We start from the raw sequence: 27,884 nt of genomic DNA, 5'->3' as shown, positions 1-27,884 counted from the left end.
TCATTTGGACAATTTGCTTTGCTCGTCATTGTGCTCCCCCCAAAATTTGAAGCTGGAGCCAACGCCACTGGTGCCATTGGTGGTTGAAGTGTGGAAGCCACCCGTAACAGGTTAATATAAAGTAGCTCCCTGCACCTCTCTAAACGGCATATGCCGTTAATATGCCGTTAGAAGACACCCTGGCACACATTAGCCAACTCGAGATAAAGGAAGCAGTTTGGGTGCCCGCTAGTGGCGGATGTTTGGGTGCTGCCATAGGCACCTATAGAAATAGCAGTAATAGCGGTAACGAGGGTATATTCGGTCTATAAATATTGGGTGCTGGATCTAACGCCTGATGTTCATTGCCCAAATTAGCCCTCAACGCTGCTATTTCAATGGGCACCTATGGAAGTGCCTTAAAAATTGTTTTTTATTACAGTAAATATAAATACTGTATATAGATACATGATATTATAGCTTTACACCTGCACATAACGTCTTCAGCTGCTGATCTATGCCTGTTACAAGCTTCCACGTTTCTCATTCCTTCCCCGACCTGTCAATCTCTGCACTGGCAGCCAATAGCCGCTCGACCAGCTGTGGGCGTTCCCCTTCTCCCCACCCAGCCAGAGCCCCTCCAATTTGCTGCAGCTGAAGGGAGAGCCGCGAGGTAGGCGTGGCGTCGCGCTAGTCCCGGCACGTGTGCCTCGCCATTGGCTGCCGCGAGGCGAGGCGGCGCCCACCAGGCATCGGAAGTCGCTGCGGGATTGGCCGGGAAGGCGGTCAGTGGGGCGTGGCCCTGCCAGCCTTGTGAATAATTTATTACAGTACTCGCGCGCTCCGCCTCTGCCGCCCTCAAGGCCCCGCCCATTCTCCTCAGCACCTCGGACAGCGGCCGTTAGCGGCGCTCAGTAACCGTCGCGGGAGCAGCAGCGATTGGGAGAGGCGGGAGAAGCTGTCCGTCACCAGGGGGTCCCGGGAGATCCCGCACTGTGTTCCCGCTGTCACCCTGCACCGGCTCCTCCTCGGGTATCCTTCCCCTCTAAGGGCGTCCATTACTGCAGTCATCAGCGACAGGGGCTCTGTGCCTGCTGCTGGGGGGCTCCTGTCCCCGGCTATCTGCTGCACTACACAGAGGGGGGCAGCCACCTGCTCCTACCCCACTGAGGGGTCTACTGGACTATAGAGGGGGCTAAACCACCTGCTCTTACCCTACCAAGGTGGCTGAGGGGTCTATTGCCCCACACAGAGGGGGCTAAACCACCTGCTCTTACCCCACTGAGGGGTCTGCTACACCACACAGAGGGGGCTACACCACCTGCTCTTACCCCACCGAGGAGGCTGAAGGATCTATTGCCCCACATAGAGGGGCAAAACCACCTGCTCTTACCCCACTGAGGAGGCTGAGGGGTCTACTGGACCATACAGAGGGAGCTAAATCACCTGCGCTTACCCCACTGAGGGGTCTACTGGACCAAACAAAGTGGGCTAAACCACCTGCTCTTACCCCACCAAGGAGGCTGAGGGGTCTATTGCCCCACATAGAGGGGGCTAAACCACCTGCTCTTACCCCACTGAGGAGGCTGAGGGGTCTACTGGACCATACAGAGGGGGCTAAGCCACCTGCTCTTACCCCACTGAGGGGTCTGCTACACCACACAGAGGGGGTTAAACCATCTTCCACCCCACTGAGGGGGCTGATAACTGTCATAGCTGCACCTGACAGAGGGGAACCAAACCACCTGCTCCCATATCATCCACCACATACTCCATTCTGGTGGTCTGCTACACCAGAGAGAGGGGGCTAACCCACCTACTCCTACCCTACTGACAAGGCTGAGGGTTCTACAGCTGCACCCCTGAGAGGGGGAAGACCACCCATCCCGAACTGAGAAGTCTGAGAGATTAGCTGCACAACATAGAGGGTGCTAAACCAGCTGCACCCATACTCACAAGACTGGAGCATCATCAGCTTCCTGGGGGACTGCTGCACCACAGAGACTGAGGGATCCGCTCTTATAACCGAGAGGGGGGACAAAAACACCTGCTTCTATCCAATACAGCATCTTGGAGGACTGCTGCACTGCACAGATGGGACTGAACCACCTTCTACCCTACTGACAAGCCTGAGAGATCTGCGCCAGCCATAGCTGCACTACAGAGAGGAGCAAACCACCTGCTCCTATCCCATGCAACATCCTGCTGGACAGCTGAGGAGTCTGCTGCTGTCACTGCTGCACTACGACTTAGACCTCCTGCTCCCATCCCATACTCAGGAGACGAGAGGCTTTGCTGCACCACAGAGAGGACAGGAACACCTCCTCCTACCCTACTGAGGAGGCTGAAGGATCTGCCACTGTCACTGCTGCACAACAGAAAGGACTGAACCACCTGCTTCTGTACCACACCGATTACATTGAGGAATCTGCTTTATTCCCTTGGGACTGCTTCAGTAAAGAGAGGGGGTGAGCCACTTGCTTTTATTCCACACCGAGGATATTGGAGGATCTACTCCCATTCTCTGGATAAAATTGAGAGCAGTAATCTATATTCTGTTGCAGCAGCCTGTTTCCCATAGATTTTCTCCTGGGCTTTGGATCAACATCGAGGGCTTTGCACTACTGTTTGAATGCTGACTTCAGTGAAAAACATTAAGAAACATGCTCCTGAGATTTTGAGACTCATTGATGAATGAATATATATTCTGTGCCCAGTAGCAGGTGCTGGACTTCCACAGATCTTCGTCTGGTTTTTACACCATCAGCACGGGCTCCAGACTGTGTTCTGTTTAACTCCTACAGAAGACGTTAAAGAGTCTTCTTCTATGGCTTTGAAACCTTATTGATGAATGCAATCTGTGCCAACTAGCAGGTGCTCTACTTGTACTACTGACTGGGATCTTCTCTCGCCAGAGACATTTGTCATATTCCTGGAGAAGACACTGGAAGATCTGGCATTCTGTGGCAGGGCTGTTTCTGAAGCTCTACTCTGGAGATTGAGGGACTCCGTTAGATAACATCCCGGGGTTCTTATTTGGGTTAGAGAGCTCTAGTAGTTTTTCATTACTGTATAGCACAAGGAGATATCTTTGGGTCTCTAGAGAATACTGCTGGACTTCTATAGAGAGATATTAAAGGTTTATTATTTATGAGTCAGCTATAGAAGTTAGTTTATATTGAGGTCCAGATCCAACCATCTCAAGAACATACTGTTCTGTAAAGTCATAGGAAATCTGGACTTATTTTATGTATCACATTTTTATATAGCCTTTAGACCTAGGTCCACTAGATCTTTTTAAAAATTGTTGAAACGTCTGATCTAGAACGCTATAGTAGGTCCAGACATCTGGTCAAGTCAACAATCAGGTGCTGGTCTATTGTAAAATATATTTAGTAGTCAAGTCATATTGAGAGTCTTCTTTGGTCATTACAGGTTGTCCTGGCTTCTTAGTGGTTTGGTTCCGGGATCAGTTGTAGGCCATGCACACAGTTCTTGATCTGTCACTGCTTTACCACGCCAGTAAGAGGTTTACATCAATGCGTTTAAGACACTAACGGGCTTAGATGAGCTCTGCTTGATGTTAGGATGGAATGATAATAATGGGATAAATGTGGTGAGGAAGATTAAGAGAGATCTATGTCATACTGTGAGTGACGCTGGTAAAGGAATATATTTTATCACCTCCGTTACTGCAGTATCAACAACTGTTGTGATACACAGAGGGCCCAGGAAAGGAAATTACTATAGCCTTGAAAAATGACTCTTAAATACTGGAATATACGCCAAGACCTCTAGATGCGATGTGGCATTGAATGGACTTGGACTGGCGCCCTGCATGGAGATTTATTCCTTAGATGTTTTATTCCAATAAGAAAGAACGGGAACACCATTAGGACAATTGTAAAGTCATCTCATAAACCGGAGTCTTTATACAGACGGAGACTTGAGATATAAGTGACGTAATTTTATATCGGAGTATTTTTGATTCTCTAGTTTACGGCAATCCAGGACCAAGACGACCATGGTTGCTTTTAATCACACCTAGTTGTTCATAGCGTTGATTTTTGTGCCTTTTTTTTCGTTACACCTCAGTCGTTCGGAACTGTCTCCATTTCCTTGGTGGTATGCACATTGGGGCCCAGCTGACAAGGATGAAGAAGATCTTCAAAGTGTTGGACGGTTTCACCGCTTCCTCGCCGGTGGGAGGAGGAGCCGGAGTCGGTGGTGGATCCGGTGGTGGCTGCTCACTCTATCCATCTGGATCACTTGGATCTGTGTTATCTCCCAAAGAAAGTGAAGTACAGGAGAGCTTGACCTCTGAACAGTTCCACGTGTGCAAGGTACGGTAATTCGCTTTGTTTTTTTGAAGTAGCTTAGTTATTATACACGGTACATGCCAGGAAACTGGGTTGTTTTTTTTTATATTTGCAAGACCTCACAATTGGTGTGGCAAGTCCTAACTGGTGTTCAAATTCAAGACCACGGGGTTCTGTACCTGAACACAAACATTCAGCGCTGAACAGCAGGACGAGGTGCGCTTCACTTACCTTGTAAGGAGGATGTATCAAAGAGGACAACTGTAACGAGTGGAGGCTGCCATATTTATTTCCTTTTAAACAATACCAGTTGCCTGGCTGTCTTGCTGATTATCTGCCTTGAATGCTTTTAGCCATAGTCCCTGAACAAGCATGCAGCAGATCAGGTGTGTGACATTATTGTCAGATCGCACAAGGTTAGCTGCATGCTTGGTTCTGGTGTTGTTCATGCACTACTGCAGCCAAATGGACCAACCAGGCTGCCAGGCAACTGGTATTGTTTAACAGGAAATAAATATGTCAGCCTCCGTATACCTCTTGTTACAGTTGTCATTTCAGTGAAACACATGTTCTGTTCTGTTCTGTTTTTGGTGCTGAATGTTTGGGTACCAAACCACGTGGTCCCGAATTCGAAAAACAAATACTAGATCTAAATCGCCAAAATATCTTTGAACAATTTTTACGTTTGGTTTTAACCACTGTTACTTTGAATTATGTTTGTAATTGCTCTAGTGCAGATTCATATTTATTTAATGGATATGATAGCACATTTTCATTGATTAGCGATATTTTGTGCATGGCACGTCTGGACTTTTTGCAATAAATATATTGAGTGTACCTGGATGGCTGCATCCCATAGAGACCACAGTACAATTTTACTGAACAGAAATGTGTCCAGACTCCTCCCCTTATCCCGTCACCTCCCACACAGATCACCTGACTTCACCCACCTCCAGCCTCTGCTAAGGTTCTGGAGATGTATGGATTAATAGATTAGATGGTAGATTCAATTCACCCTTTCCAATCCTTTTTCCTAAACATCCTTCGCCCCCCACCAGCACTTAAAGGATACCAGATGTGAAACAAGCTATAGAAATGGGGTAGCAGACATATACTGTCACCTGTTCTGATGCCTTCGGCTCCCCCCCGGTCTCCTCTCTGCCCCCGTATTCGACCTAAATGGCCCTCCGGGCACCTTTTCCGGGTCGCCAGAGTCGTGCACTACTGCACAGGCCAAGCCTGCATGCACCTGTGGCCAGGAGCGTTCTGCGCATGCACATGACGTCACATGGGTGATCAGCATTTGAGGTTGCAGCGGTTATCTGGAGAGTCTGTACCTCCTAGCAAGAGAGCATAGATGTCAAACTTGTGTCGCAGATTTTGGCCCGCAGAATCATGAAATGTTTGGCCCACTCTAGACCACCTGGGAAGATATATTGGAGGTTAAGACCCAGATCACCAGAGAAGTCATATGGGGGAGAGATTAGGGAAGCACTAAACACCAGGGAACTGTATAGGGGAAGCAGGGGGTGGTAACTAGACACCAGGGAACTGTTTAGGGTTAGGAGGTGGACCACTAGACACCAGAGAACTGTTTGGGAGGAGGGAGGCGGCCAATAGACACCAGCAAATTGCATAGGGGAGACGGGGCCACTAAACACCAGGGAACTTTATAAGGGAGGGTGGCCTGTGACTTGGTCCCAGTTTTCAATTTTGGCCCACTTTGAGTTTCACACCCCTACACTAGAGCAAGGAGGGGACTCGGCATCAAGAGGTGGGGGCAGGGCCAGACAGCTCATGCACTGTGGCTCGGCCCCTTGCACATGCGCCAGCGTAACTTCATTATGCGGCGCTGCATGGTGCTTGAAAGGATCATAGTGTCGGACACCCACATAAGGCGACAAAGTGCATGACTAGATCCTCAATGGTGCCCTTAGTGATCAGCCGTATTTATATTATGTGGCGAAGTGGCGGGAATGGGGTCGGCGTCGACCTGCAAGTCAGACTTATACAAGGATGACCCTGTGCAGGATTTTATCCAGCAACAGCTCCATCTAGTGGCAGCCAGTCTTCCCACGTCCGACACTGGTCATATACTGTAGTGCATCAGATCTTCTATACATATGGTTACCTTCACCGTCTGTTGCCACCATTGCCGCTATAGCTCAGTCTCATGGTAGGATTCTGCTAAGCTGCAGTGATGGCCATAATATGGTTAATATCTCCTCAGCATAGGAAAGAGCTATAGAGTGGGAGCTTCAGACCGGTTTCACACTGCAGATTGACGGTAGTGGTGTGGGCCCCACCGCCAAAAACAGGCCTTCGGGGATTACCTCGTTAGTACGCGGTAATCCCTGTTTGGCACCCGGCCAAGCAGGAAGTGACTCTCACTTCCTGTTGGCGAAGTGATCACATGCGCAGAAACATATTGCTAAAATACGCTACTGCACTTGTGCATCGTCTAAAACTGCATAAGTATTTGAACACCCTGCGATTTTGCAAGTTCTCCGACTTAGAAATCATGGAGGGGTCTGAAACTCACTTTGTAGGTGCATTCCCACTGGGAGAGACGGCATTTAAAAACAAAAAATTCAGGAAATCACATTGCATGATTTTTAAAGAATGCATTTGCATTGCACAGCTGCACATAAGTATAGAACACCTGAGAAAATCAGCGCTCATATTTGGTACAGAAGCCTTTGTTCGCAATTACAGAGGTCAAACGTCTTGTTCTTCTTGACCAGGTTTGCACACGCTGCAACAGGGATTTTGGCCCACTCCTCCACAGAGATCTCCTCTAGATCTGTCAGGTTTCGGGCAGTCGCTGAGCAACACAGAGTTTCAGCTCCCGACAAAGATTTTCTATTGGATTTAGGTCTGGAGACTGCCTGGGCCACTCCAGAACCTTGATATGCTACTTACTCCTTGGTTATCGTGGCTGTGTGCTTCGGGTCATTGTCATGTTGAAAGACCCAGCCACGACCCATCTTCAATGCTTTGACACGGAAGGAGGTTGTTGCTCAAATTCTCACAATACACGGCCCCATTCATCCTCTCCTTAATACAGCACAATCATTCTGTCCCCTTCACAGTAAAGCACCCCAAAGCATGATGTTCCATCCACCATGCTTCACAGTAGGGATGGTGTTATTTTCCTTCAAACACGGCGAGTGAAGTTTAGACCAAAAAGTTCTACATTGGTCTCATCTGACCACATGACTTTCTCCCATGCCTTCTCTGGATCATCCAGATGGTCCTGGGCAAACTTCAGATGGGCCTGGACATGTGATGACTCGAGCAGGGGAACTTGCAATTCATGATTTGAAACCATGACGGCGTAGTGTTCTACCAACAGTGACCTTTGAAACTGTGGTCCCAGCTGTTTTCATGTCATTGACCAGCTCCTCCTTTATAGTTCTAGGCTGATTACTCACCTTTCTTATCATCAGTGATATCCCACGAGGTGAGATGTTGCATAGAGCCCCAGTCCGAGGGAGACTGACAGTTGTCTTTAGTATCTTCCATTTTCTGACAATTGCTCCAACAGTTGATCTATTTTCACCAAGCTGCTTGGCAATTGCCCTGTAGCCCTTTCCAGCCTTGTGGAGGTCCACAATTGTGTCTCTGGTGTCTGTTGACAGCAATTTGGTCTTGCCCATGGTAGTAGTTGGAGTCTTACTGACTGTGGGGTGGACAGGTGTCTTTAAAGAGCTCGGACAGGTGCTACTAATTTAGATGAATGAGTGGAGTAGAGGTGGACTTTATAATGCGGTTCTGGGGTAGGGGTGGGTTTGAAAATAAAAACGGAAACTTGCCTGGGGTTTCTACCGGCCCCCTGCAGCTGTCATGTCTCGCGCCGTCCTCCTACGATCCTCGGTTCCCCACTGCTGGTACCTGTCTGATATTCGTCTAACATGTTGAATAATACTTGCTCCCGCGTGAGTCATCGGGAGCTTACTGCGTAGGTGCAGTACAAAGTTTTCTTGTACCGCACCTGCACAGTAAGCTCCCGATAAGGCACCTGGGAGCAAGCACGCGCGCAGCCGCAGTTAGATCAAATGTCAAACTAGATCGGGAGTGGCGGCAGGGAACGTCGGATCTTTGGAGGATGGCGCGGGACATTACAGAACCCCTTTAAAGGGAAGGTTCAGGGAGGGTGGGGAAAAAATAAAAATCAATTTCCACTTACCTGGGGCTTCCTCCAGCCCGTGGCAGGCAGGAGGTGCCCTCGCCGCCGCTCCGCAGGCTCCCGGTGGTCTCCGGTGGCCGACCCGACCTGGCCAGGCCGGCTGCCAGGTCGGGCTCTTCTGCGCTCCAAGTCCTTGTACTTCTGCGTCCCACGCCGGCGCTCTGACGTCATCGGACGTCCGCTGGGCTGTACTGCGCATGCGCAGAACTACTGCGCATGCGCAGTACAGCCCGGCGGACGTCCGATGATGTCAGAGCGCCGGCGTGGGACGCAGAAGTACAAGGACTTGGAGCGCAGAAGAGCCCGACCTGGCAGCCGGCCTGGCCAGGTCGGGTCGGCCACTGGGAGCCTGCGGAGCGGCGGCGAGGGCACCTCCTGCCTGCCACGGGCTGGAGGAAGCCCCAGGTAAGTGGAAATTGATTTTTATTTTTTCCCCACCCTCCCTGAACCTTCCCTTTAAAGGCAGAGTAAAAGGTCTTCGTGAGACAGAATTCTTGCTGATTTTCTCAGGTGTTCAAATACTTAAAAATCATACAATGTGACTTCCTGAATTTTTTTTGTAGATGCCGTCTCTCCCAGTGGGAACGCACCTACAATGTGAACTTCAGACCCCTCCATGATCTCTAAGTGGGAGAACTTGCAAAATCGCAGGGCGTTCAAATACTTATGTTCCTCACTGTACTTGGGGGGGACACCAGCCAGGGGTCCGTCTGTCGTCACGATATTGAACACCGTTACCGAAAAAACGATCAAGGTGGCCATATTGCCATATCGATTTCCCTCTGCTCCGGTACAATTATCCGATTGAAAGGTTGATTGGCCTGCAGATTCGATTAATGTATGGGGCACCCCTAGGCCCAGGCTCACATTGAGTTGGATCGTGAAGTGTCAGCTCTGATGGTGCGATCTGGTCAGTTGGAGTCCGGAGCAGATGCGTTTCCACCACCGGCTTCTGTGAGAAACACATTCATTCGCTGTCCGGAGTATTTGCGCACGCCGGATTTTTGCGTTCCGTTTGGACCTGTTGCGGACTGACGTGTGACCAGAACATCTGTTGACTGTCAGTTTCTGCAATTTGTTGCGATCTGGTAAAACGGACACAATTTTGCATTGAAATGTGAAGCGAGCCTTTAACTAGCTGAGGTGCTTCCGCTGTGCTGGCAGCTCTATACTCTGCCCACAGATCACGTCACTCTTCCAAAGGGAGTTTCCTTGGAACAGCTGCATCAAATTTAGGGCAGAGGCATGCTGCAGAGCGCTTTTCTGTTTTCGTTTTTAAAAACCCGCTCCCATTGACTTGCCGTAAAATCGATGCAAAATTTCAGCGATCAAGCCTCTTTTTAAAAAAAGCGCATTTTTGCTAGGATTTTACAGCACTTTTAATCAGGGCTGTGGAGTCAGTACAAAAATAACCTGACCCCTCAGTTTATGAAACCGCTGACTCCAACTCCGACTCCAGGTACCCAAATTTGCTCCGACTCCTTGACTCTGACTCCAACGCCACAGCCCTTGCAGGGCTATGGAGTGGGTACAAAAATCACCCGACTCCTCAGTTTATGAAACCTCCGACTCCGACTCCAGGCACTTAAAAATAGCTCCGACTCGGACTCCACAGCTTTGCTTTTAATACATGCATGTTTTTGAAAACAAAAACAGATCAAAGAGCGCTCTGCAATGTGTCTCTGCTTTAAAGGAAATGTCCAAGCAAAATAAAAAAATGAGTTTCACTTACCTGGGGCTTCTCCCAGCCCCATGCAGCCATCCTCTGCCCTCGTAATCACTCACTGCTGCTCCAGTCCCCCGCTGGCAGCTTGGCGACCTCGGAGGTCGGCGGGACGCATTGCGTACATTTTTACGCATTCCTGCTAGTGCAGGAACATTAACACATACATTTTTACGCATTACTGGTTCATTGCGTAAAAATTTACGCATTGAACCAGCAACGCGTAAAAATGCATGTGTTAATGTTCCTGCACTAGCGGGAATGCGTAAAAATGTACGCAATGCGTCCCGCCGACCTCCGAGGTCGCCATGCTGCCAGCGGGGGACTGGAGCAGCAGTGAGTGACTACGAGGGCACAGGATGGCTGCATGGGGCTGGGAGAATCCCCAGGTAAGTGAAACTCATTTTTTTATTTTGCTTGAACCTTCCCTTTAAATGGAGTAAGTAATGACATAGTCCCCTATTACAGCTTTAGTAACAATGAATGAGACACCCCGAAAGGTGAAGCAGAGCTTTAGTAAACACATAAGCTTCTCCATCACCTCCTGCTGTGTCAGGTTAAAGCAGATCTCCGGCCTAAAGAAAAAATCTAGCCGGGTTCCTGTAAAAGAAAGTTATAGTTACCTGCGCTGCCTTGTCTCCCGAAGCCATCCTGAAAACCCTGAATCACCTGACCTCCGGCGCGTGGCTCCGCCTCCACTCTCTCCACGGAGAAAAACGCCAAGATATTTACACCTTGCAGAGGCATCCGCATTCTATCTCCCAGAATGATCATTTATGACTTGGCTGACTGTTGTCTGTACAGCTTTCTTTCAGCCCCTTCCCTTATTCCTGTTTATGGGAGTAGCAGTAGCTGGGCACATGGGAGCTGTGTATTCGCTTGCAGTGCAGCGTTCTTCCCAGAATTGTTTTCCAGCCGGGTGGCATGAAAAATTAGCCGGGTGGGGCGTAATGAGAATACAGGGCAGGTGCTTCTGTGTGCAACTCTGCTTACAGCATAGGAGGAGGTGAGCTGATGACAGCCGGGTGCTCACCAAAACTAGCTGGGTGGAGCACCCGGCTAAAAGAGCCTGCAGTGGGAATCCTCCTTAACACGTAACATACAGAGAGACCAGCATGCTCATCTCTGGATGTTGCATAATAAGGATTAATAATAGTTTAGCACTCATGGAAACCCTAGTCCAGCATCACGCTGTTTAATGTATGCTTAAAACCTGGCTGACCTCTGTTGTTTTATTTCCTGTTGAGATGACAATGCAATTTTATGGGACCAACAGCTGTCCAAACTCCTCCCATTATTCCATCATCAGGGACATGAAGTAGTCGGGGGCGCTCCAAAGGGGCAAAGAGCACCTGATCCGGCCCACCTCCTCTCTGTGCGGGTGAGAGCTTCACTCCGTGGCCGGCTTCTCTGCAGTCAGGCTGTAGGGTATCTCTCACTGATAACTAATTACGGCTGATAGGTGGGTGAAGGTGTGTTCACATGCACATGTCAGTGTTTCCGGCAATTATTGTGCTCTAACGTTAGGGTGACGCCCCAGGGAACAAGCAGTACACAGACAAATTGTTTGGGTATAGACAGGCAGCGTGTACCAGTCAATGGATGGGGTAAGGAGAACGATGGGGCGGCTCCTGGTAGGTGAGGTATGTCTGAGAACAGTGTGCTTGTCCGCTGATAGTCTGCTGGTGCTGCTTAGAGATGTGGTGTGTCCCGAATCCCAAAGCAACATCACGAGATACCTTCACGTGCATCAGAGAGCCCCAGATAGCCATCTGGACTGAGTTCTCTCTAGTGTTTGTACCATGGCTGTGGTGTTGGAGTCAAGAAGTCTGAGCAATTTTGGGTACCTAGAGTCGGAGTCGTTGGTTTCATAAATTGAGCAGTCGAGAGTCGGATGATTTTTGTACCAAATCCACAATCCCTGGTTAGTATTAGACTAAGGAGTCGGTGTCAGAGCCATTTTGGGTACCTGGAGTCGGAGTTTTCATAAACTGAGGAGTTGAAGTTGGATGATTTTTGTATCGACTCCACAGTCCTGGTTTGTACACTGCCTAAAAAAATCCCTCCTGAAAGCCGCGAACAGATTAAAAAGTTCAGCAGTTTAAGTTTTGTCTGTAAGGGAGCTGAAAACATCAGGGCTGTGGAGTCGGAGTCGTGGAGTCGGAGTCGTGGAGTCGGGCAATTTTGGGTGCCTGGAGTCGGAGTCGGAGTCGGGAAAAAATGCACCGACTCCGACTCCGACTCCTAATGAATTTGTAACTGTAATTAAAATAGAAAATATGATAAAATGTTCTATTTCTCAGATAAAAGTCATTAAAAATAATGTATATATACAGTATATATACAGTAATAGCTGTGCTTAGTCCACAAAAATGAAATAAACCAATCAAAATTAGTTACTTGTGCTGCTTCAATAAAGCAGTCCCCGTATTTTTAAGGTCAGATATACAGATCTGATTGTGACTGTATATATGATGTGTACACAGGAATCTCTTATATATACGAAATAACATCTATGCTGTAAGAATAAAGCCTGATGTGTAGCTGTGTCACTAATAGAGATGGTCAATGAGATGGAAATAATTCTGCATCAATGCTGATTTATGCAAATATATGCACTCCCTTTGCTCATGAAATCAAATAATTTGATATGTTGTTAAAATTTGGTTTGGTGACTACGAATTAAAGGGTACCTGAGATGGATGAAAAGTAAAGTTTTATACATACCTGGGGCTTCCTCCAGCCCCCTTCAGGTTAATCGGTCCCTCGCTGTCATCCACCACCCGGATCTTCTGCTATGAGTTCTGGTAATTTAGCCAGTCAGCGCTGTCCGGCCGCATGCCGCTCCCACAGCCAGGAACATTCTGCACCTGCGCAATAGTGCTGCACAGGTGTAGTATGCTCCTGGCGGCGGAGTGTGTGCATGCGCACTACGCCCGACGGGCTCAAGTACCTGGACACATAGCAGAAGATCCAGGTGGTGGAGGAGGACAACGAGGGACTGATTATCCTGAAGGAGGCTGGAGGAAGCCCCAGGTATGTATAAAACTTTAATTTCATCTGTCTCAGGTTTACTTTGTTACACAGTAGTACTATACTCTACATATGCACTCCCCACAGAGCTGCAGGGAATCCACTGAGAATGCTGTGCACATTGAACACAGAGGTGTTGTCTGTTTACAATCTCCTTATTCCCCTGCAGAGTACCTGCACATCACTCTTACATGTACCCACACTTACATTGCCTGGGGCCTGATAGATGTTCTTTGTTCCGGTTTGTACCTTTTATAAGTACTCTTACCAAGGACTAGTTTTAGTCTAAAGGGAATAAATATAGTAGTCTACATATCCTTCTCACTTCAGTTGTCTTGTAAAATTCCTAAGCGTTGGCAGTTAAGAGACGAATTTCATGTTACATACTTTTAATCAACAAAATTGTAATATGCAAATTAGAGGAGTCGGAGTCGAGGAGTCGGAGTCGGAGTCGGTGGAATCCTAAACTGAGGAGTCGGAGTCGGAGTCGGTGGATTTTTGGACCGACTCCACAGCCCTGGAAAACATTACAAAAATCATCATTCACCTGAGACAGTAAAAACTTCAAATGTACACTTTTAACTTTTAGATACAAAATAAGACTGCGGGGCTCATGGAGATCCTCCATGAAGAGATGGACTAGTCCAAAACCTGTCACTTCTGTCAGATTTCTTCTACCTACTATAAGTGACAGCAACATAGGAGAAAAGTTATTTATGGCTCATTTTACTCTGGAAAAAACATACTTCTTATTTGTCTGTTTGCACATATTTTAAATTTTACAATTTTTCACCATAGTGCCCCTTTAAAGCTTCCAGCTACTACTGGGGAGCAGAAAACCGATGGGCCCAAACAACCGATTCATCTGTCCGGAATCTGATGTGTATGTGGAGCTCGTGACGATAGTGCAGAGACACAGCTTTGTGCTGTAGCTAAATGTAAACAATGAGATTCTGCCGTCTTATCATATCTCCTTATAGGGATTTCATACATAATTCACCATTGCATTGCCTACTAGTAACTGCCTGGAACATTCTCATGTAAAATTTCATTTTTTAATGCTTTCATTCATTAAGAAGCTGTCAAAACAAGCAGCAATTTAGCATAATTAGCTGATTTTCCGAGGCTATCCTTGTAGGTAAATTCATAATTACCGGTATATATACAGGAAGTGTGAGACATAGGTAGATAAACGATTGGATGAATGCACGGTTGGGCGGAATCGTATGCGGGCATTTGTGTGCTATAATCTGTTTATTAAATAATTTGGTCTCGTTTATAAAATCAGCTTTTCTGTATCCATTTTTTATTGCTTTCCATTGATTTGTAATTTGGTCTGATGTCCTCTATTAGTGTCGTTGTGAAAATGAATTGCTCGTCCTGATAAAGAAAATCTGTGACAAATGAATGTGTGTGTGTGTCTGTGGCCCTACACGAGTATAGAATACCATTAGGCTATACTGTATGATCAATGATCAACAGAGATGGGCACCGAGATGCCAAAAATGTCACCTTGTCTACGTGTTTAATGCAAATTCTATGTACAGTAGTTTCAATTTGGACAATCAAATGCTTTTTCTGTCTGAGGCCTGGAACTCACTACAAATCGCAAATCGCTAGTGCAATCGCTGGCATTTTTAATTAGCGTTTTGTAAGCGATTTCTTGAGCGTTTTCTGCCGATTTTGGTAGCGATTTTAAAAAGTGTAAACTTTTTTCCAGGGATTGTGTAGCGATTAGCGATTTTAATTCTGATTGGTCCTTTGAAATTATTATAATTTATTTTACAGTTTGCAGTGATTTAAAATGGCAGACAAATCGCTATGTGAATTGCCGGCGATTCCAAAGCATGGCTAAAAGCACTCTGGTGGGCCATAGCCCTATGTCAGAAACATGGAAGTATATTGGTGGCAGATTCAGTCTGAGTGGTTGGATCAGAAACGTGGCAGTGAATAGATTGGTGGCAGATTCAGTCTGAGTGGTTGGATCAGAAACGTGGCAGTGAATAGATTGGTGGCAGATTCAGTGTGAGTGGTTGGATCAGAAACGTAGCAGTGGATAGACTGGTGACAGATTCAGTCTGAGTGATTGGATCAGAAACGTGGCAGTGAGTAGACTGGTGGCAGATTCAGTCTGAGTGGTTAGATCAGAAACGTGGCAGTGAGTAGACTGGTGGCAGATTCAGTCTGAGTGGTTAGATCAGAAAAGTGGCAGTGGATAGACTGGTGACAGATTCAGTCTGAGTGGTTGGATCAGAAACGTGGCAGTGGATAGACTGGTGACACATTTAGTCTGAGTGGTTGGATCAGAAACGTGGCAGTGGATAGACTGGTGACAGATTCAGTCTGAGTGGTTGGATCAAAAACGTGGCAGTGAATAGACTGGTGACAGATTCAGTCTGAGAGGTTGGATCAGAAACGTGGTAGTGAGTAGACTGGTGTCAGATTCAGTCTGAGTGGTTGGATCAGAAACGTGGTAGTGAATAGACTGGTGTCAGATTCAGTCTGAGTGGTTGGTTCAGAAGCATGGCAGTGAATAGACTGGTGACAGATTTAGTCTGAGTGGTTGGATCAGAAACGTGGTAGTGAGTAGACTGGTGTCAGATTTAGTCTGAGTGATTGGATCAGAAACATGGCAGTGGATAGACTAGTGACGTGGCAGTGAATAGACTGGTGACAGATTCAGTCTGAGTGGTTGGATTAGAAACGTAGCAGTGGATAGATTGGTGGCAGATCCCATCTCAGTGGTTGGATCAGAAACGTGGCAGTGAATAGATTGGTGAAATATTCAGTCTGAGTGGTTGGATCAGAAACATGGCAGTGAGTAGACTGGTGGCAGATTCAGTCTGAGTGGTTGGATCAGAAACGTGGCAGTGGATAGACTGGTGGCAGATTCAGTCTAAGTCAGGGGTCTCAAACTCAATTTACCTGGGGACCGCAGGAGGCAAAGTCAGGATGAGGCTGGGCCGCATAAGGGATTTCACAAAAAAAGTCAATCATCAGCTCCTGCCCCCCCCCCCACCCCATCCCCCCACCCCTTGCATTGATTTTTATTTAAAAATCAAATTCACACTGAAGCGAACTATTTTGCCTATTTTACCTTATAGTTCGCTTCAGTGCTCCCATTATAAGTAATCCGCCGTGTCCCCGCCGCAAAAAGAGGGCTGCAGAGCCCCCAAATCGCCCGGGGGGCAATCCGCCAGCATTTCCTGGAAGGGGCAGAGCTTTCAGCTTCAGCTCTGCCCCTCCTGACGTCAATCGCGGCGCATCGCCGCCTCTCCCCGCCCCTCTCTGTGAAGGAAGAGTAAGGGGCGGGCAGAGGCGGCTCTGCAGCCCACGTTTAGCGGCGGGGATGCGGCAGATTACTTGGGAGCACTGAAGCGAACTATAAGGAAGCTTTTGCCGGCGCGGGCCACAAAATATTGTATCGAGGGCCGCAAATGGCCCGCGGTCGCCAATTTGAGACCCCTGGTCTAAGTGGTTGGATCAGAAACGTGGCAGTGAATAGATTGGTGGCAGATTCAGTCTGAGTGGTTTGATCAGAAACGTAGCAGTGGATAGATTGGTGGCAGATCCCATCTGAGTGGTTGGATCAGAAACGTGGCAGTGAGTAGATTGGTGACAGATTCCGTCTGAGTGGTTGGATCAGAAACGTGGCAGTGGATAGACTGGTGGCAGATCCTATCTGAGTGGTTGGATCAGAAACGTGGCAGTGGATAGACTGGTGGCAGATTCAGTCTGAGAGGTTGGGTCAGAAACATGGCAGTGAATAGACTGGTGACAGATTCAGTCTGAGTGGTTGGTTCAGAAACGTGGCAGTGGATAGACTGGTTTCAGATTCAGTCTGAGTGGTTGGATCAGAAACGTGGCAGTGAATAGACTGGTGGCAGATTCAGTCTGAGTGGTTGGATCAGAAACGTGGCAGTGAATAGACTGGTGTCAGATTCAGTCTGAGAGGTTGGGTCAGAAACGTGGCAGTGAATAGACTGGTGGCAGATTCAGTCTGAGTGGTTGGATCAGAAACGTAGCAGTGGATAGATTGGTGGCAGATCCCATCTGAGTGGTTGGATCAGAAACGTGGCAGTGAGTAGATTGGTGACAGATTCCGTCTGAGTGGTTAGATCAGAAACGTGGCAGTGGATAGACTGGTGGCAGATCCCATCTGAGTGGTTGGATCAGAAACGTGGCAGTGAGTAGATTGGTGACAGATTCCATCTGAGTGGTTGGATCAGAAACGTGGCAGTGGATAGACTGGTGTCAGATTCAGTCTGAGTGGTTGGATCAGAAACGTGGCAGTGGATAGACTGGTGTCAGATTCAGTCTGAGTGGTTGGATCAGAAACGTGGCAGTGGATAGACTGGTGGCAGATTCAGTCTGAGTGGTTGGATCAGAAACGCAGCAGTGGATAGATTGGTGGCAGATCCCATCTGAGTTGTTGGATCAGAAACGTGGCAGTGAGTAGATTGGTGACAGATTCAGTCTGAGTAGTTGGATCAGAAACGTGGCAGTGGATAGACTGGTGACAGATTCAGTCTGAGTGGTTGGATCAGAAACGTGGCAGTGAATAGACTGGTGACAGATTCAGTCTGAGTGGTTGGTTCAGAAACGTGGCAGTATATATCGGTGGCAGATTCCGTTGTGATCAGACTATGTCAGAAACGTGGCAGTGGTCAGTCTGAGTGGTTGGATCAGAAATGTGGCAGTGAATAGACTGGTGACAAATTCAGTTTGAGTGGTTGGATCAGAAATGTGGCAGTGGTCAGTTTGAGTGGTTGGATCAGAAACGTGGCAGTGAATAGACTGGTGACAAATTCAGTTTGAGTGGTTGGATCAGAAACGTGGCAGTGGTCAGTTTGAGTGGTTGGATCAGAAACGTGGCAGTGAATAGACTGGTGACAAATTCAGTTTGAGTGGGTAGATCTGTGGGAAGCTTTGATTGGTTTACTTTTACCTTGAATCAGAATTCTGACTACAATTTATTTAACAGAAGTCTATGCGGTGTTCAGAGTGCCTCCGCTACGCTGCGATCCAGAGGACTACAAGGTCCTGACAGCATGTTGTCCATTCACTGTGCTCTTCACTGTATGTGAGGCCACGTTCACATAACGTGTGATGCGACCACTGTGACCTCAGCCTTATGGTTCAAGCTAAAAACAGAAGAAGCATGATGTATTCTCCTCCTTGAGAGACACGAATGGCTTCAGTGATGCCCAGAGCAGCCAATCAGAGTGTCCTTTGCTTGGGCCCTGGCGGGTCTTAAAAAGGCCTGCTAGTAACTCTGTGCAATCATTTGCTCTTACGGCACTAGGATGATATTTGCATTTCTTTAATGAGTTTGCCACATACAAATGATCACAAAGACATTATCCGTCCATATTCACCACAGAGGCTCAGTGACGTCACCTGGAGACACTCAGAGGTCATCAATGTGCTGCTGCACATTGACACCTGCATGTTCTGCATAGAGAGGTAGAAAATATCTTCATTGAAGTCAGTCATCACCCAGAGATATAACTACAGTGTGTAGGAAGGCCCAGCTGCAAAAGCTTCAGGAGTACCCATAGGGAAGGAAAATGCCCCTGACAGGTACTCACCTCCTTCACCGGCCTGTTCCTGCACTGGAAAGCCACTTGTCGATGGCTCGCGCACCAGCACCGACCTGATCGATCTCAGCTTTCCCTGTCGGAGCCCAAGCGGGTCTGTGCTGCTGTGGTGGTGGAATGTAACCGTTTGGTATCGAAAGTTCTTACTACAGTGTTAGGAGATTATACTGTAGCTGGCTATTTTGCGTTGGCATTGGGGATGTGTGCAGAGGTGTGTATGTGAATGCAGATGCAACAAGTCCTTCAGGTATCCAGGGCCCAAGATTGCAAGGTTTTCAATGCCAATAAGCCAATCTTAAATCGAATTCTCCATTTTATGGATAGCCGGTGGAGGGAGTGAAAGATTGGTGTTATGTGGCAATGGCAAGGTTGGCTAGTTAACAGCTTTGCAGCAGCATTCTGTACTAGCTGCAGGCGGTACAGGTCTTTGTTTGGAAGGCCTGCAGTGTTCTCCCCAGAAATTTTTGCCAGCCGGGTGGCATGCAAAAGTAGCTGGGCGGGGCGCGATGGGGAGAATGCACGGTGAGCGTAAGTCTGCTTACAGCATAGGAGGAGGAAGAGGCAGCAAGCAGATGACAGCCAGGTGCTCACCAAAATTAGACGGGTGCACCACCCGGCTAAAAGAGCGTGGGAAGAGTTCTGGCCAGCGTAGAGAGCATTGCAGTAGTCTAGCCATGATGTGATGAAGGCATGAACTAGGGTTGGAAGATCCCCTGTAAGTATGAGGTGTTTAATCCTTGCAATATTCCTTAGGTGAAAGAAGGAATGTTTCACAACAGCTGACATTTGATTCCTGAAGCTTAAAGAGGAACTCCAGTGAAAATAATGTAATAAAAAAGTGCCTAATTTTTACAATAATTATGTATACATGATTTAATCAGTGTTTGCCCATTGTAAAATCTTTCCTCTCCCCGATTTACATTGTAACGTTTATCACATGGGGACATTTTTACTGCTGGCAGGTGATGTCACTGGAAGGAGCTGCTGCTTGCTTTTTTGGCAGTTGGAAACAGCTGTTATTTCCCACAATGCAACAAGGCTTATGTCAGGCCCTCAGAGCTGTGAGGTGCTGACATCACACTGTGGGAGGGGTTTCACCACAAAATAAGCCATACAGAGCCCCCTGATGATCCGTTTGTGAAAAGGAATAGATTTCTTATGTAAAAGGGGTATCAGCTACTGATTGGGATGAAGTTCAATACTTGGTTACGGTTTCTCTTAAAGTTCCCATCAGTCAGTATGCCCAGGCTGCACACACTGTCTGAGTTGTTCAGGTCTAAGCTTCCTATCCTTAGTGGTGCTGCACACAGTCTGAGCTGTTCAGGTCTAAGCTTCCTATCCTTAGTGGTGCTGGCTGAGACTGGAGCTGCTAAGCCATCTGACGCTGACCTCCGATAACAAGAACCTCAGTTTTGTCAGCATTTAGTTTTAGCCTTTTATCATTCATCCATTTCTGAAGCTCAGCTAAGCATGGGGTAGGGTCTGTGACGCCAGGTTTGAATGATCGATATAGCTGGGTGTCATCAGCATATGAATGATTAGTCAGGCCATGTTCTTGTATGTTTTTTTTCCAAGTGGTAGCATGTATATGATGACTGGCAAAGGTAATAATATCCCGCCCTGGGGTACATTATATTTTAGTGGTACAGGGTTGGAGAGGAACGGCCCTAAGGCTACCATTTGTGTTTTGCCAGCCAGGAAGGAGTTGAACCACTGGAGAACTAAGCCAGCTACGCCACAGTACTCTTGTAGCCTGTTAAGCAAGATTTCATGATCAACTGTGTCAAAAGCCACTGAGAGGTCGAGCAAAATCAGGATGGAACATTGACCCTTGTCTCTTGCCATGAGCAGATCATTGCAGATATGCGTGAGGGACTGTTTCACACCTTGCCATGAGCAGATCATTGCAGATATGCGTGAGGGACTGTTTCACACCTGTGATGTTTTCTGAAGCCAGATTGAAGAGGTTCAAAGATGCTGTTTCTGGAGAACCTGGCTTCAAGTTGGAGGTAGACAGCCTTTTCGATAAGATTCCCCAGAAAGGGGAGGTTGGAGATGGGTCTGTAGCTGCTTAGAGCATCTTAGTCTAAAGGTGCCCATATACTCGTCAGATTAGCAGCAGATAGATCATCAGATGGATTTCTTATCTATCTGATGTGTTTTTAGAACATTTTTTACTAGGATAGAATTCCAGTAGATTTCAGTTTGAAATCTATTGAAATTCGATCTGATGGCATTTTTTTGCCATCAGATTTCCATTAGGGCCAATGCAAAATGATAAGCAATCTCATCAGATCGACCTAGATTTTCCACCCTGCCAGTTCGATGGAAATCCATCAAATCGGCCGTCGATCGGTTGATTGGCCAACCAATTTGCACTCGATCAATCAATCGATCAATTTTGATCGATCGATCGGCCAGAAAATCAGCTGAGTGTATGGGCCCCTTAAGGATGGTTTCATAAGTAGCGGTCTGACAATAGCTTCTTTCAGACAAGTGGGAAACCTCCTTTCTTGTAAGGAGCAGTTGACTATTTTGTGGAATGCTGGTGTAAATAGTTCAGGGCATTTCAACATGAACTTAGTGGGGCCAGGGGCCAGATCGCAGGTAGTCTAGCAAAGGTTTAAGAGGATATCCAAGATATATTTTTCAGTTATAACCCTGAAATCAGACTATGGTGTTAGACTATTTTTGCATCCATTATATGGCTCTGCCCAGAATAATCTATAGATTTTTTTTCCCTGTTAAACATTATTTTGTAATAAAATCAGGACATTCTCTCGGCGTGAGAGGGGAGGTCAGCGGTTAGGATAGAGAGACTGATGTATCATGGCGTGTATTCCTCCCAGCGGTCACGGTGGGGAGACGGGCATATGACGGCCGTATCATGGCGTGTATTCCTCCCAGCGCACAAGCATTTAGCTGTGTTGTTCCTGTACGAAGCCTGTGCCAGCGTTACTCATTCAGCCTGGGAATTTGTCCACCACGTGATGCTCCCGTGAGACGCTCAGACTCCCGTCCTCGGGGAACCGATCCTCATTTCACTGCAAGGGAAGAAGAAGCAAACATGCCAGGAACATGATGTCAGATGATTCAAGGCGTCCAACCTCCTACTTACCAGCTGACTTCCACTCTCCTCCGCTCCGTCTCTGTCATTAATTGCCTTCTTTATGGCTTCTGGCAGGTGTGACATCAGCCAGGACTCTTCTCAGCCTCCAGTTCTGCAATTTTCTGTATCCTCTGCAGCACAGAGGTTATAGAGAGACACAGGGCCTCATAAACGGCAAGATATACAGCCGTTATGATCTAACTCCAGCTAACGGTTTTATTTTATTATGGAACAGCACAAAAGAGGCTCAGAATCTCTGTCAGGCTTTTATTGCCGTCTCCAGTCTGGGAATTATACCGTCCTGTCCTTACTGGACGTGTTGTGATATTTCCAGCAGATTCAGTCTGATCAGATCTGCCAGTGAGTTACTGACATCAACAATTTCCTGCCGTGTGTTAGTCAAAAAGAAGCCATGTTTGCATGTAGGTAAATCTGTCTTGTGGGTTTGGGGAGGAGCGACGGGATCGACATCCATACTGATTGGTACTACGCTAGCGGAAGCAGCAGCTCCATCAATAGTCATTCACATTTCTGGCAAAATCTGGTTACAATTGGCAGGGCCAATTCTAGTCACAATAGGGCCCCATAACAGTTATTGTGTTGCCTCGCACACACTAAAGCATCAAACCCATTGTCTCTAGGGCAGGGGTGTCAAACTCAAATACAAAGTGGGCCGAAACTGAACAATGGGGCCCATCCGCGGGCCAACCTTATAAAGTTCCCTGGTGTCTAGTGGTCCTCCTCCCTCTCCTATACAGTTCTCTGGTGTCTAGTGGTCTTCCTCCCTCTCCTATACAGTTCCCTGGAGTCTAGTGCTCCTCCCTCCCCTATACAGTTCTCTGGTGTCTAGTGCTCCTCCCTCCCCTATACAGTTCTCTGGTGTCTAGTGCTCCTCCCTTCCCTATACAGTTCTCTGGTGTCTAGTGCTCCTCCCTCCCCTATACAGTTCCCTGGTGTCTAGTGCTCCTCCCTCCCCTATACAGTTCCCTGGTGTCTAGTGGTCCTCCTTCCCCTATACAGTTCCCTGGTGTCTAGTGGTCCTCCTCCCTCTCCTATACAGTTCCCTGGTGTCTAGTGGTCCTCCTCCCTCTCCTATACAGTTCCCTGGTGTCTAGTGGTCCTCCTCCCTCTTTTATACAGTTCTCTGGTGTCTAGTGGTCCTCCTTCCTCTCCTATACAGTTCCCTGGTGTCTAGTTGCCCCCTCCCTCCCCTATACAGTTCCCTAGTGTCTAGTGCTCCTCCCTCCCCTATACAGTTCCCTGGTGTCTAGTGGTCCTCCTCCCCTATACAGTTCCCTGGTGTCTAGTGGTCCTCCTCCCTCTCCTATACAGTTCCCTGGTGTCTAGTGGTCCTCCTCCCTCTCCTATACAGTTCCCTGGAGTCTAGTGCTCCTCCCTCCCCTATACAGTTCCCTAGTGTCTAGTGGTCCTCCTCCCCTATACAGTTCCCTGGTGTCTAGTGGTCCTCCTCCCCTATACAGTTCCCTGGTGTCTAGTGGTCCTCCTCCCTCTCCTATACAGTTCCCTGGAGTCTAGTGCTCCTCCCTCCCCTATACAGTTCCCTGGTGTCTAGTGGTCCTCCTCCCCTATACAGTTCCCTGGTGTCTAGTGGTCCTCCCTCCCCTATACAGTTCCCTGGTGTCTAGTGGTCCTTTTTTAGAGAGAAAAAAAACAAACGCAGCAAATACCACCAGCAGAAAAAAACATGCCTGTGACAAATGTGGATGTAACCACATTCTAAACCGTAACAGTGGTGCTGAAACCCTTCCCTGCCTAGCAAAACAAGCAGACAGGGGCCGGGGCCCCCTACCTCTCCATTTGGCTTCCCAGGTGATCTAGGGCTTCACCTCCAATATAGCTTCCCTGGTGTCTAGTGGTCCTCTCTCCCCTATACAGTTCCCTGGTGTCTAGTGGTCCTCTCTCCCCTATACAGTTCCCTGGTGTTTAGTGCTTTCCCCCTACCTCTCCATATGGCTTCCCTGGTGATCTAGGGCTTCACCTCCAATATAGCTTCCCTGGTGGTCTAGAGTGGGCCAAACAATGCAAAGTGAGGAAAACACTTATTTAAATGCTCTGAAGGCCAGATTTGGCCGGCGGGCCGGTGTTTGATATGTATGCTCTAGGGGGAGCGCATCAGCTGGAAAAAGAGGGATGACGCCCTCTGTACAATGTTCAATCAAAGAGAGCTGGCACATCCAAGGTGAATCTTTATTAATTCCATATAAAACATAAAGCCAGCGTTTCGGAGTCACGTAGGGCCCCTTTGTCAAGGCACAATTTGCTCGAGGGCAAAAATCTGTCTGCCGCTGTAAACAAGCTCCTGTAGGGTTACTGTGAGAAGACTCCTTTAGACGCTCACGCACAGCACGCTCAGAGCAAATTGTGCCTTGACAAAGGGGCCCTACGTGGCTCCAAAACGTTGGCTACATATTTTAAATGGAACTAATAAAGATTCACCTTGGATGTGCCAGCTCTTTTTGATTGAACAATGGGGCCCCAGGGAAATAATGAGCCGCATCTTTCTGAGGTGTGCCCAAAAACCTTTGAGTAGGATCTTCAACTCTACCAATATCCAATCTTACCACCGTGTCCTCGCTGCATCTGGCTTATTTGTATGTGACCACAGGAGGTCGTCTCGACTGCTGGGGATTGTCTGCCAATAGAGGAAACAATAATCAAATTGTTATAAATATAACTATATGCAACAGAACCACTTCCCCCCACTTATCAGGGCAGGGCTCTGTATAAAGAAAATGGAACCAAGACTGGTGCCAAACAGGTCCGAAATAAAACGTTTTTTCCTGACAGCCAATCGGGATGCTCGATCTGGGCAAGTTTCTCTACACATTTCCTTGCGATGGTTTTGATAAATCCGCCTTGGTTTGTTAGTAATAAGAATGTTATTGGCATATATCCATGCTTTGTAGGAGCTGTGCAGACCGCACACACGCACTGTACATATTGATTCTGTTTCTCTTCCGTACCTCGCTTTGAATACGATGTTCTGGCTGTGCTTGTTAATACTCTGACCTTGGCCTTGTTATGCTTTTTCTCACGTAAAATCACTAGATAAGAGCTGAGCTCGCTGCATTCATCCTGTAGCCCGGCGTAGAGGAAACGGGAACAATGCAGAGAGCGACAGCATCCTTGTTCATTAAAGGATTCCAGATGCGAAACAGAGAAAGGGAGAGCAGGGATATACTGTCACCTGTCCTGATGCCTGCCGCTCCCCCCATTCTCCACTCTGCCCCCCCCCCCCCCCATCCTACCTAAATACCCGTCCGGCAGCCTTTTCCAAGTCACCGGAGTCAGGCGTTAGTGCACAGGTCCGGCTGCACACGTCCTACAGCATGCGCCCGTGGCCGGGAGCGCTCTGCGCATGCGTATGATGCAATGAGCATGACGTAGTGATGTCATGCACAGAGTGCTCCTGGCCACAGGCGCATGCTGTAGGATGCGCGCAGCCCGGCCTGCGCAGTAACGCCTGACTCCAGCGACCTGGAAAAGGCTGCCGGAGGGGTATTTAGGTATAATGCGGGAGTGGTAGGCATCAGGACAGGTGGCAGTATATGCCTGCTCCCTACATTTCTCTAGCATGTTTTGTATCTGGTATCCTTTTAATACCTGAAGTGAAAATATATATACTGTATATCTGGATGATCCAGAAACTTCCCAAGTTCTCCTGACAGTCCACGATTCCAGCACAGAGACCCTCTATGTCTATCTGACTTAGTGCCAGTTGAATAGGTCCTTCCTGGCATATGTAAGTAAGGTCTGCACATGCCCAGTAGAAGGAAGCGCTCGTGCATGTAGGGAAAGGGCTGTGCATGAGCAGCTTCATCTTACTGTCCGCATGTCCAGTCTGCTAGCACTCATCCACAGGGGCGTAGCAATAGCCATAGCAGCCATAGCAACTGCTGGAGCAAAGGGGGCCTAGGTGATATGTAATTTATTCACCATTACCTTTCTTTTGTTTCTCCTCCCTCTGACTTTATCACAGTGCCCATGAACTATGTGTAGTGTTGCTTGCATGAGAATGTAAATTGCCCAATTAACTCCTATCCATAGGGCTAGAGGCAGGTCGCATTGCTTAACCTTGTAAACACCGCCATAGGTAAATCTTATGTGGCACTTGTGGCTGTCTGAGCCTGATGTGGCGTAGGATTTACGCCGCCTGCCATTTCCGCTCGCGCCACGATCGTGCGCACCCAAAAGGCATCCCCGCTCGCTCTGACGTAAATGCCAAGTCCCGGCTTGATGACGCCATCAAGCCGCAACCCGAAACTTAGTGGTAGTACGAGTGGGGATGCCAGCCAGAGCGGAGGGGTCCACAGCTGCTCATTTCTGGAGCCTGGGAGGTGAGTAAAGGCTGCTGACTATGGGGGGGAGGGACGGGACACCTGCCTACAACAGGGACACCATGCCCAGCTAGCCCTACCAGGGATCCGACTGCCTCACCCCTCCCCCCCCCCCCCCAATGCAAAATCGCCTAGTCCTTAAGGGGGGCTAGGCAGCCGGTCCCGAAAGGGTTAAAGCGGAACTGTAAATTCATTAAAAAAAAAACAGTTTCACTTATTTGGGGCTTCCCCAAGCCCCTAGCAGCCGTCCTGCCACGCTCCGGTGCTGCACGAGCCTCTGTTCTTCCGTGCCAGCTAGTTACGTTACCGTCGTCGATGGCAACTGTGCGCACACGGGCTACGCGAAGCTTTCTACGCGTTCCCACCCGCTATAGCGTCCCAGGAATGCGAAGAAAGCTTTGCGTAGCACAGACACAGTTGCCGTCGACTTGCAAGTCGGCAGGTATGTGAAACTGTTTGCCAGCGACTTTACAGTTCTGCTTTACGAGTGCCTACATCTGAGGGCCCCACAAGAGCCTCCATATTCCTCTCACTTCAGTTGTCCTTTTATCGGATGCAGGAGATGGCTGATGGAATGATGCCTTTTACTAGATGTAGTGGAGTGGGAAAACTCATTGTATGACTCAATCGATAATTTGCCAATCTGGGAATATGGTTGAAATGTGATGTAGTAGATAAAGGCCCAATCATGTTACATGATGATGATTTTATTGCCTGATTTGAGTAAAGCTACTTGCACACCACTACTGTTTCCTATCAGGATCAATCTCAGCCCTGCAGGGGGCGCTCTGGGGAACGAGCGCTGTACAGATGCGTTGCTGTGCTGTTACTATAGAAAGGGAAACAAAAGTTTGCTTTCTTAAAACAGAAAGAATTTGCGATAATTCAGGTTGGAGTGAGCTTGAGATGCCTCCCAGTGCATCACTGCTGAATATATGCAAATTAACCATTGTAAAGAGGGGGGGGGGGGGGTTCAGTGGTGCAGTGCACTGACGATAGAGTGGCTTCTGGAGGGTGGGGGGAAAGGGGGAACAATGGGCGCTAGGGTAGCCTTTATTTTAGTGACCTTAGGGCAGGGCCGGATTAACCATGAGGCACTGTAGGCACGTGCCTACAGGCGCCTGATGTTGGAAAGGCGGCTCACTCCCTTCCCTGAGCGCCTCCTTCCCTCTATATAGAGTCTGAATGAGAGAGTAAAAGTGATTACTCAGCCTGCTGTTTGCATTCCACTGACAAGATCTCCCTTCAGTCAGAGGCACCTCTAGCTACTTAATTTTGAGGGTACTTCTGGCTACCTAATGCTAAGGGACACCTGTAGCTACCTATGACAGGCAAGGGAAGTAAGGGAGAGGGGACAGCTGGGACGGCAGCACAATTGAAGTGCAGTTTGGCAGTAGTTTGCAGGTTCATGGAGGGCGGAGTCTGAGGTGCCAGGACATCTGTTCCTATAGGCTCCGGTGAGGTAAATCCGGGCCTGCATGCATGGAGGGCGGAGTCTGAGGTGCCAGGACATCTGTTCCTATAGGCTCCTGTGAGGTAACTCCAGACCTGCCATAGGGATACCTGTACCCCGA

At 48.1% G+C, this 27,884-nt stretch overlaps 1 protein-coding gene across 6 annotated transcripts in view; it reads left to right on the top strand.

Annotated features, from left to right (window-relative positions):
• The first annotated feature begins 830 nt into the window (after positions 1-830).
• The window catches only part of STXBP5L (syntaxin binding protein 5L), a 376,217-nt gene continuing 349,163 nt past the window's right edge, over positions 831-27,884 (top strand). For 2 of the 6 annotated variants that reach the window (XM_068270954.1, XM_068270953.1), the window contains exon 1: positions 831-4,322. In XM_068270954.1, coding sequence (XP_068127055.1) covers positions 4,107-4,322 — 216 coding nt within the window. In that variant the 5' untranslated portion in view covers positions 831-4,106. The remainder of the gene's footprint in view (positions 4,323-27,884) is intronic. The other 4 variants (XM_068270957.1, XM_068270955.1, XM_068270956.1 and 1 more) reach the window with 3 other exon arrangements.

This window comes from Hyperolius riggenbachi, chromosome 2 (genome assembly GCF_040937935.1).
Source record: "Hyperolius riggenbachi isolate aHypRig1 chromosome 2, aHypRig1.pri, whole genome shotgun sequence".
NCBI classification, from domain to species: domain Eukaryota; kingdom Metazoa; phylum Chordata; class Amphibia; order Anura; family Hyperoliidae; genus Hyperolius; species Hyperolius riggenbachi.
Note: the sequence above shows the minus strand (reverse complement) of the source record. Positions and strands in the feature narration are given on the sequence as shown.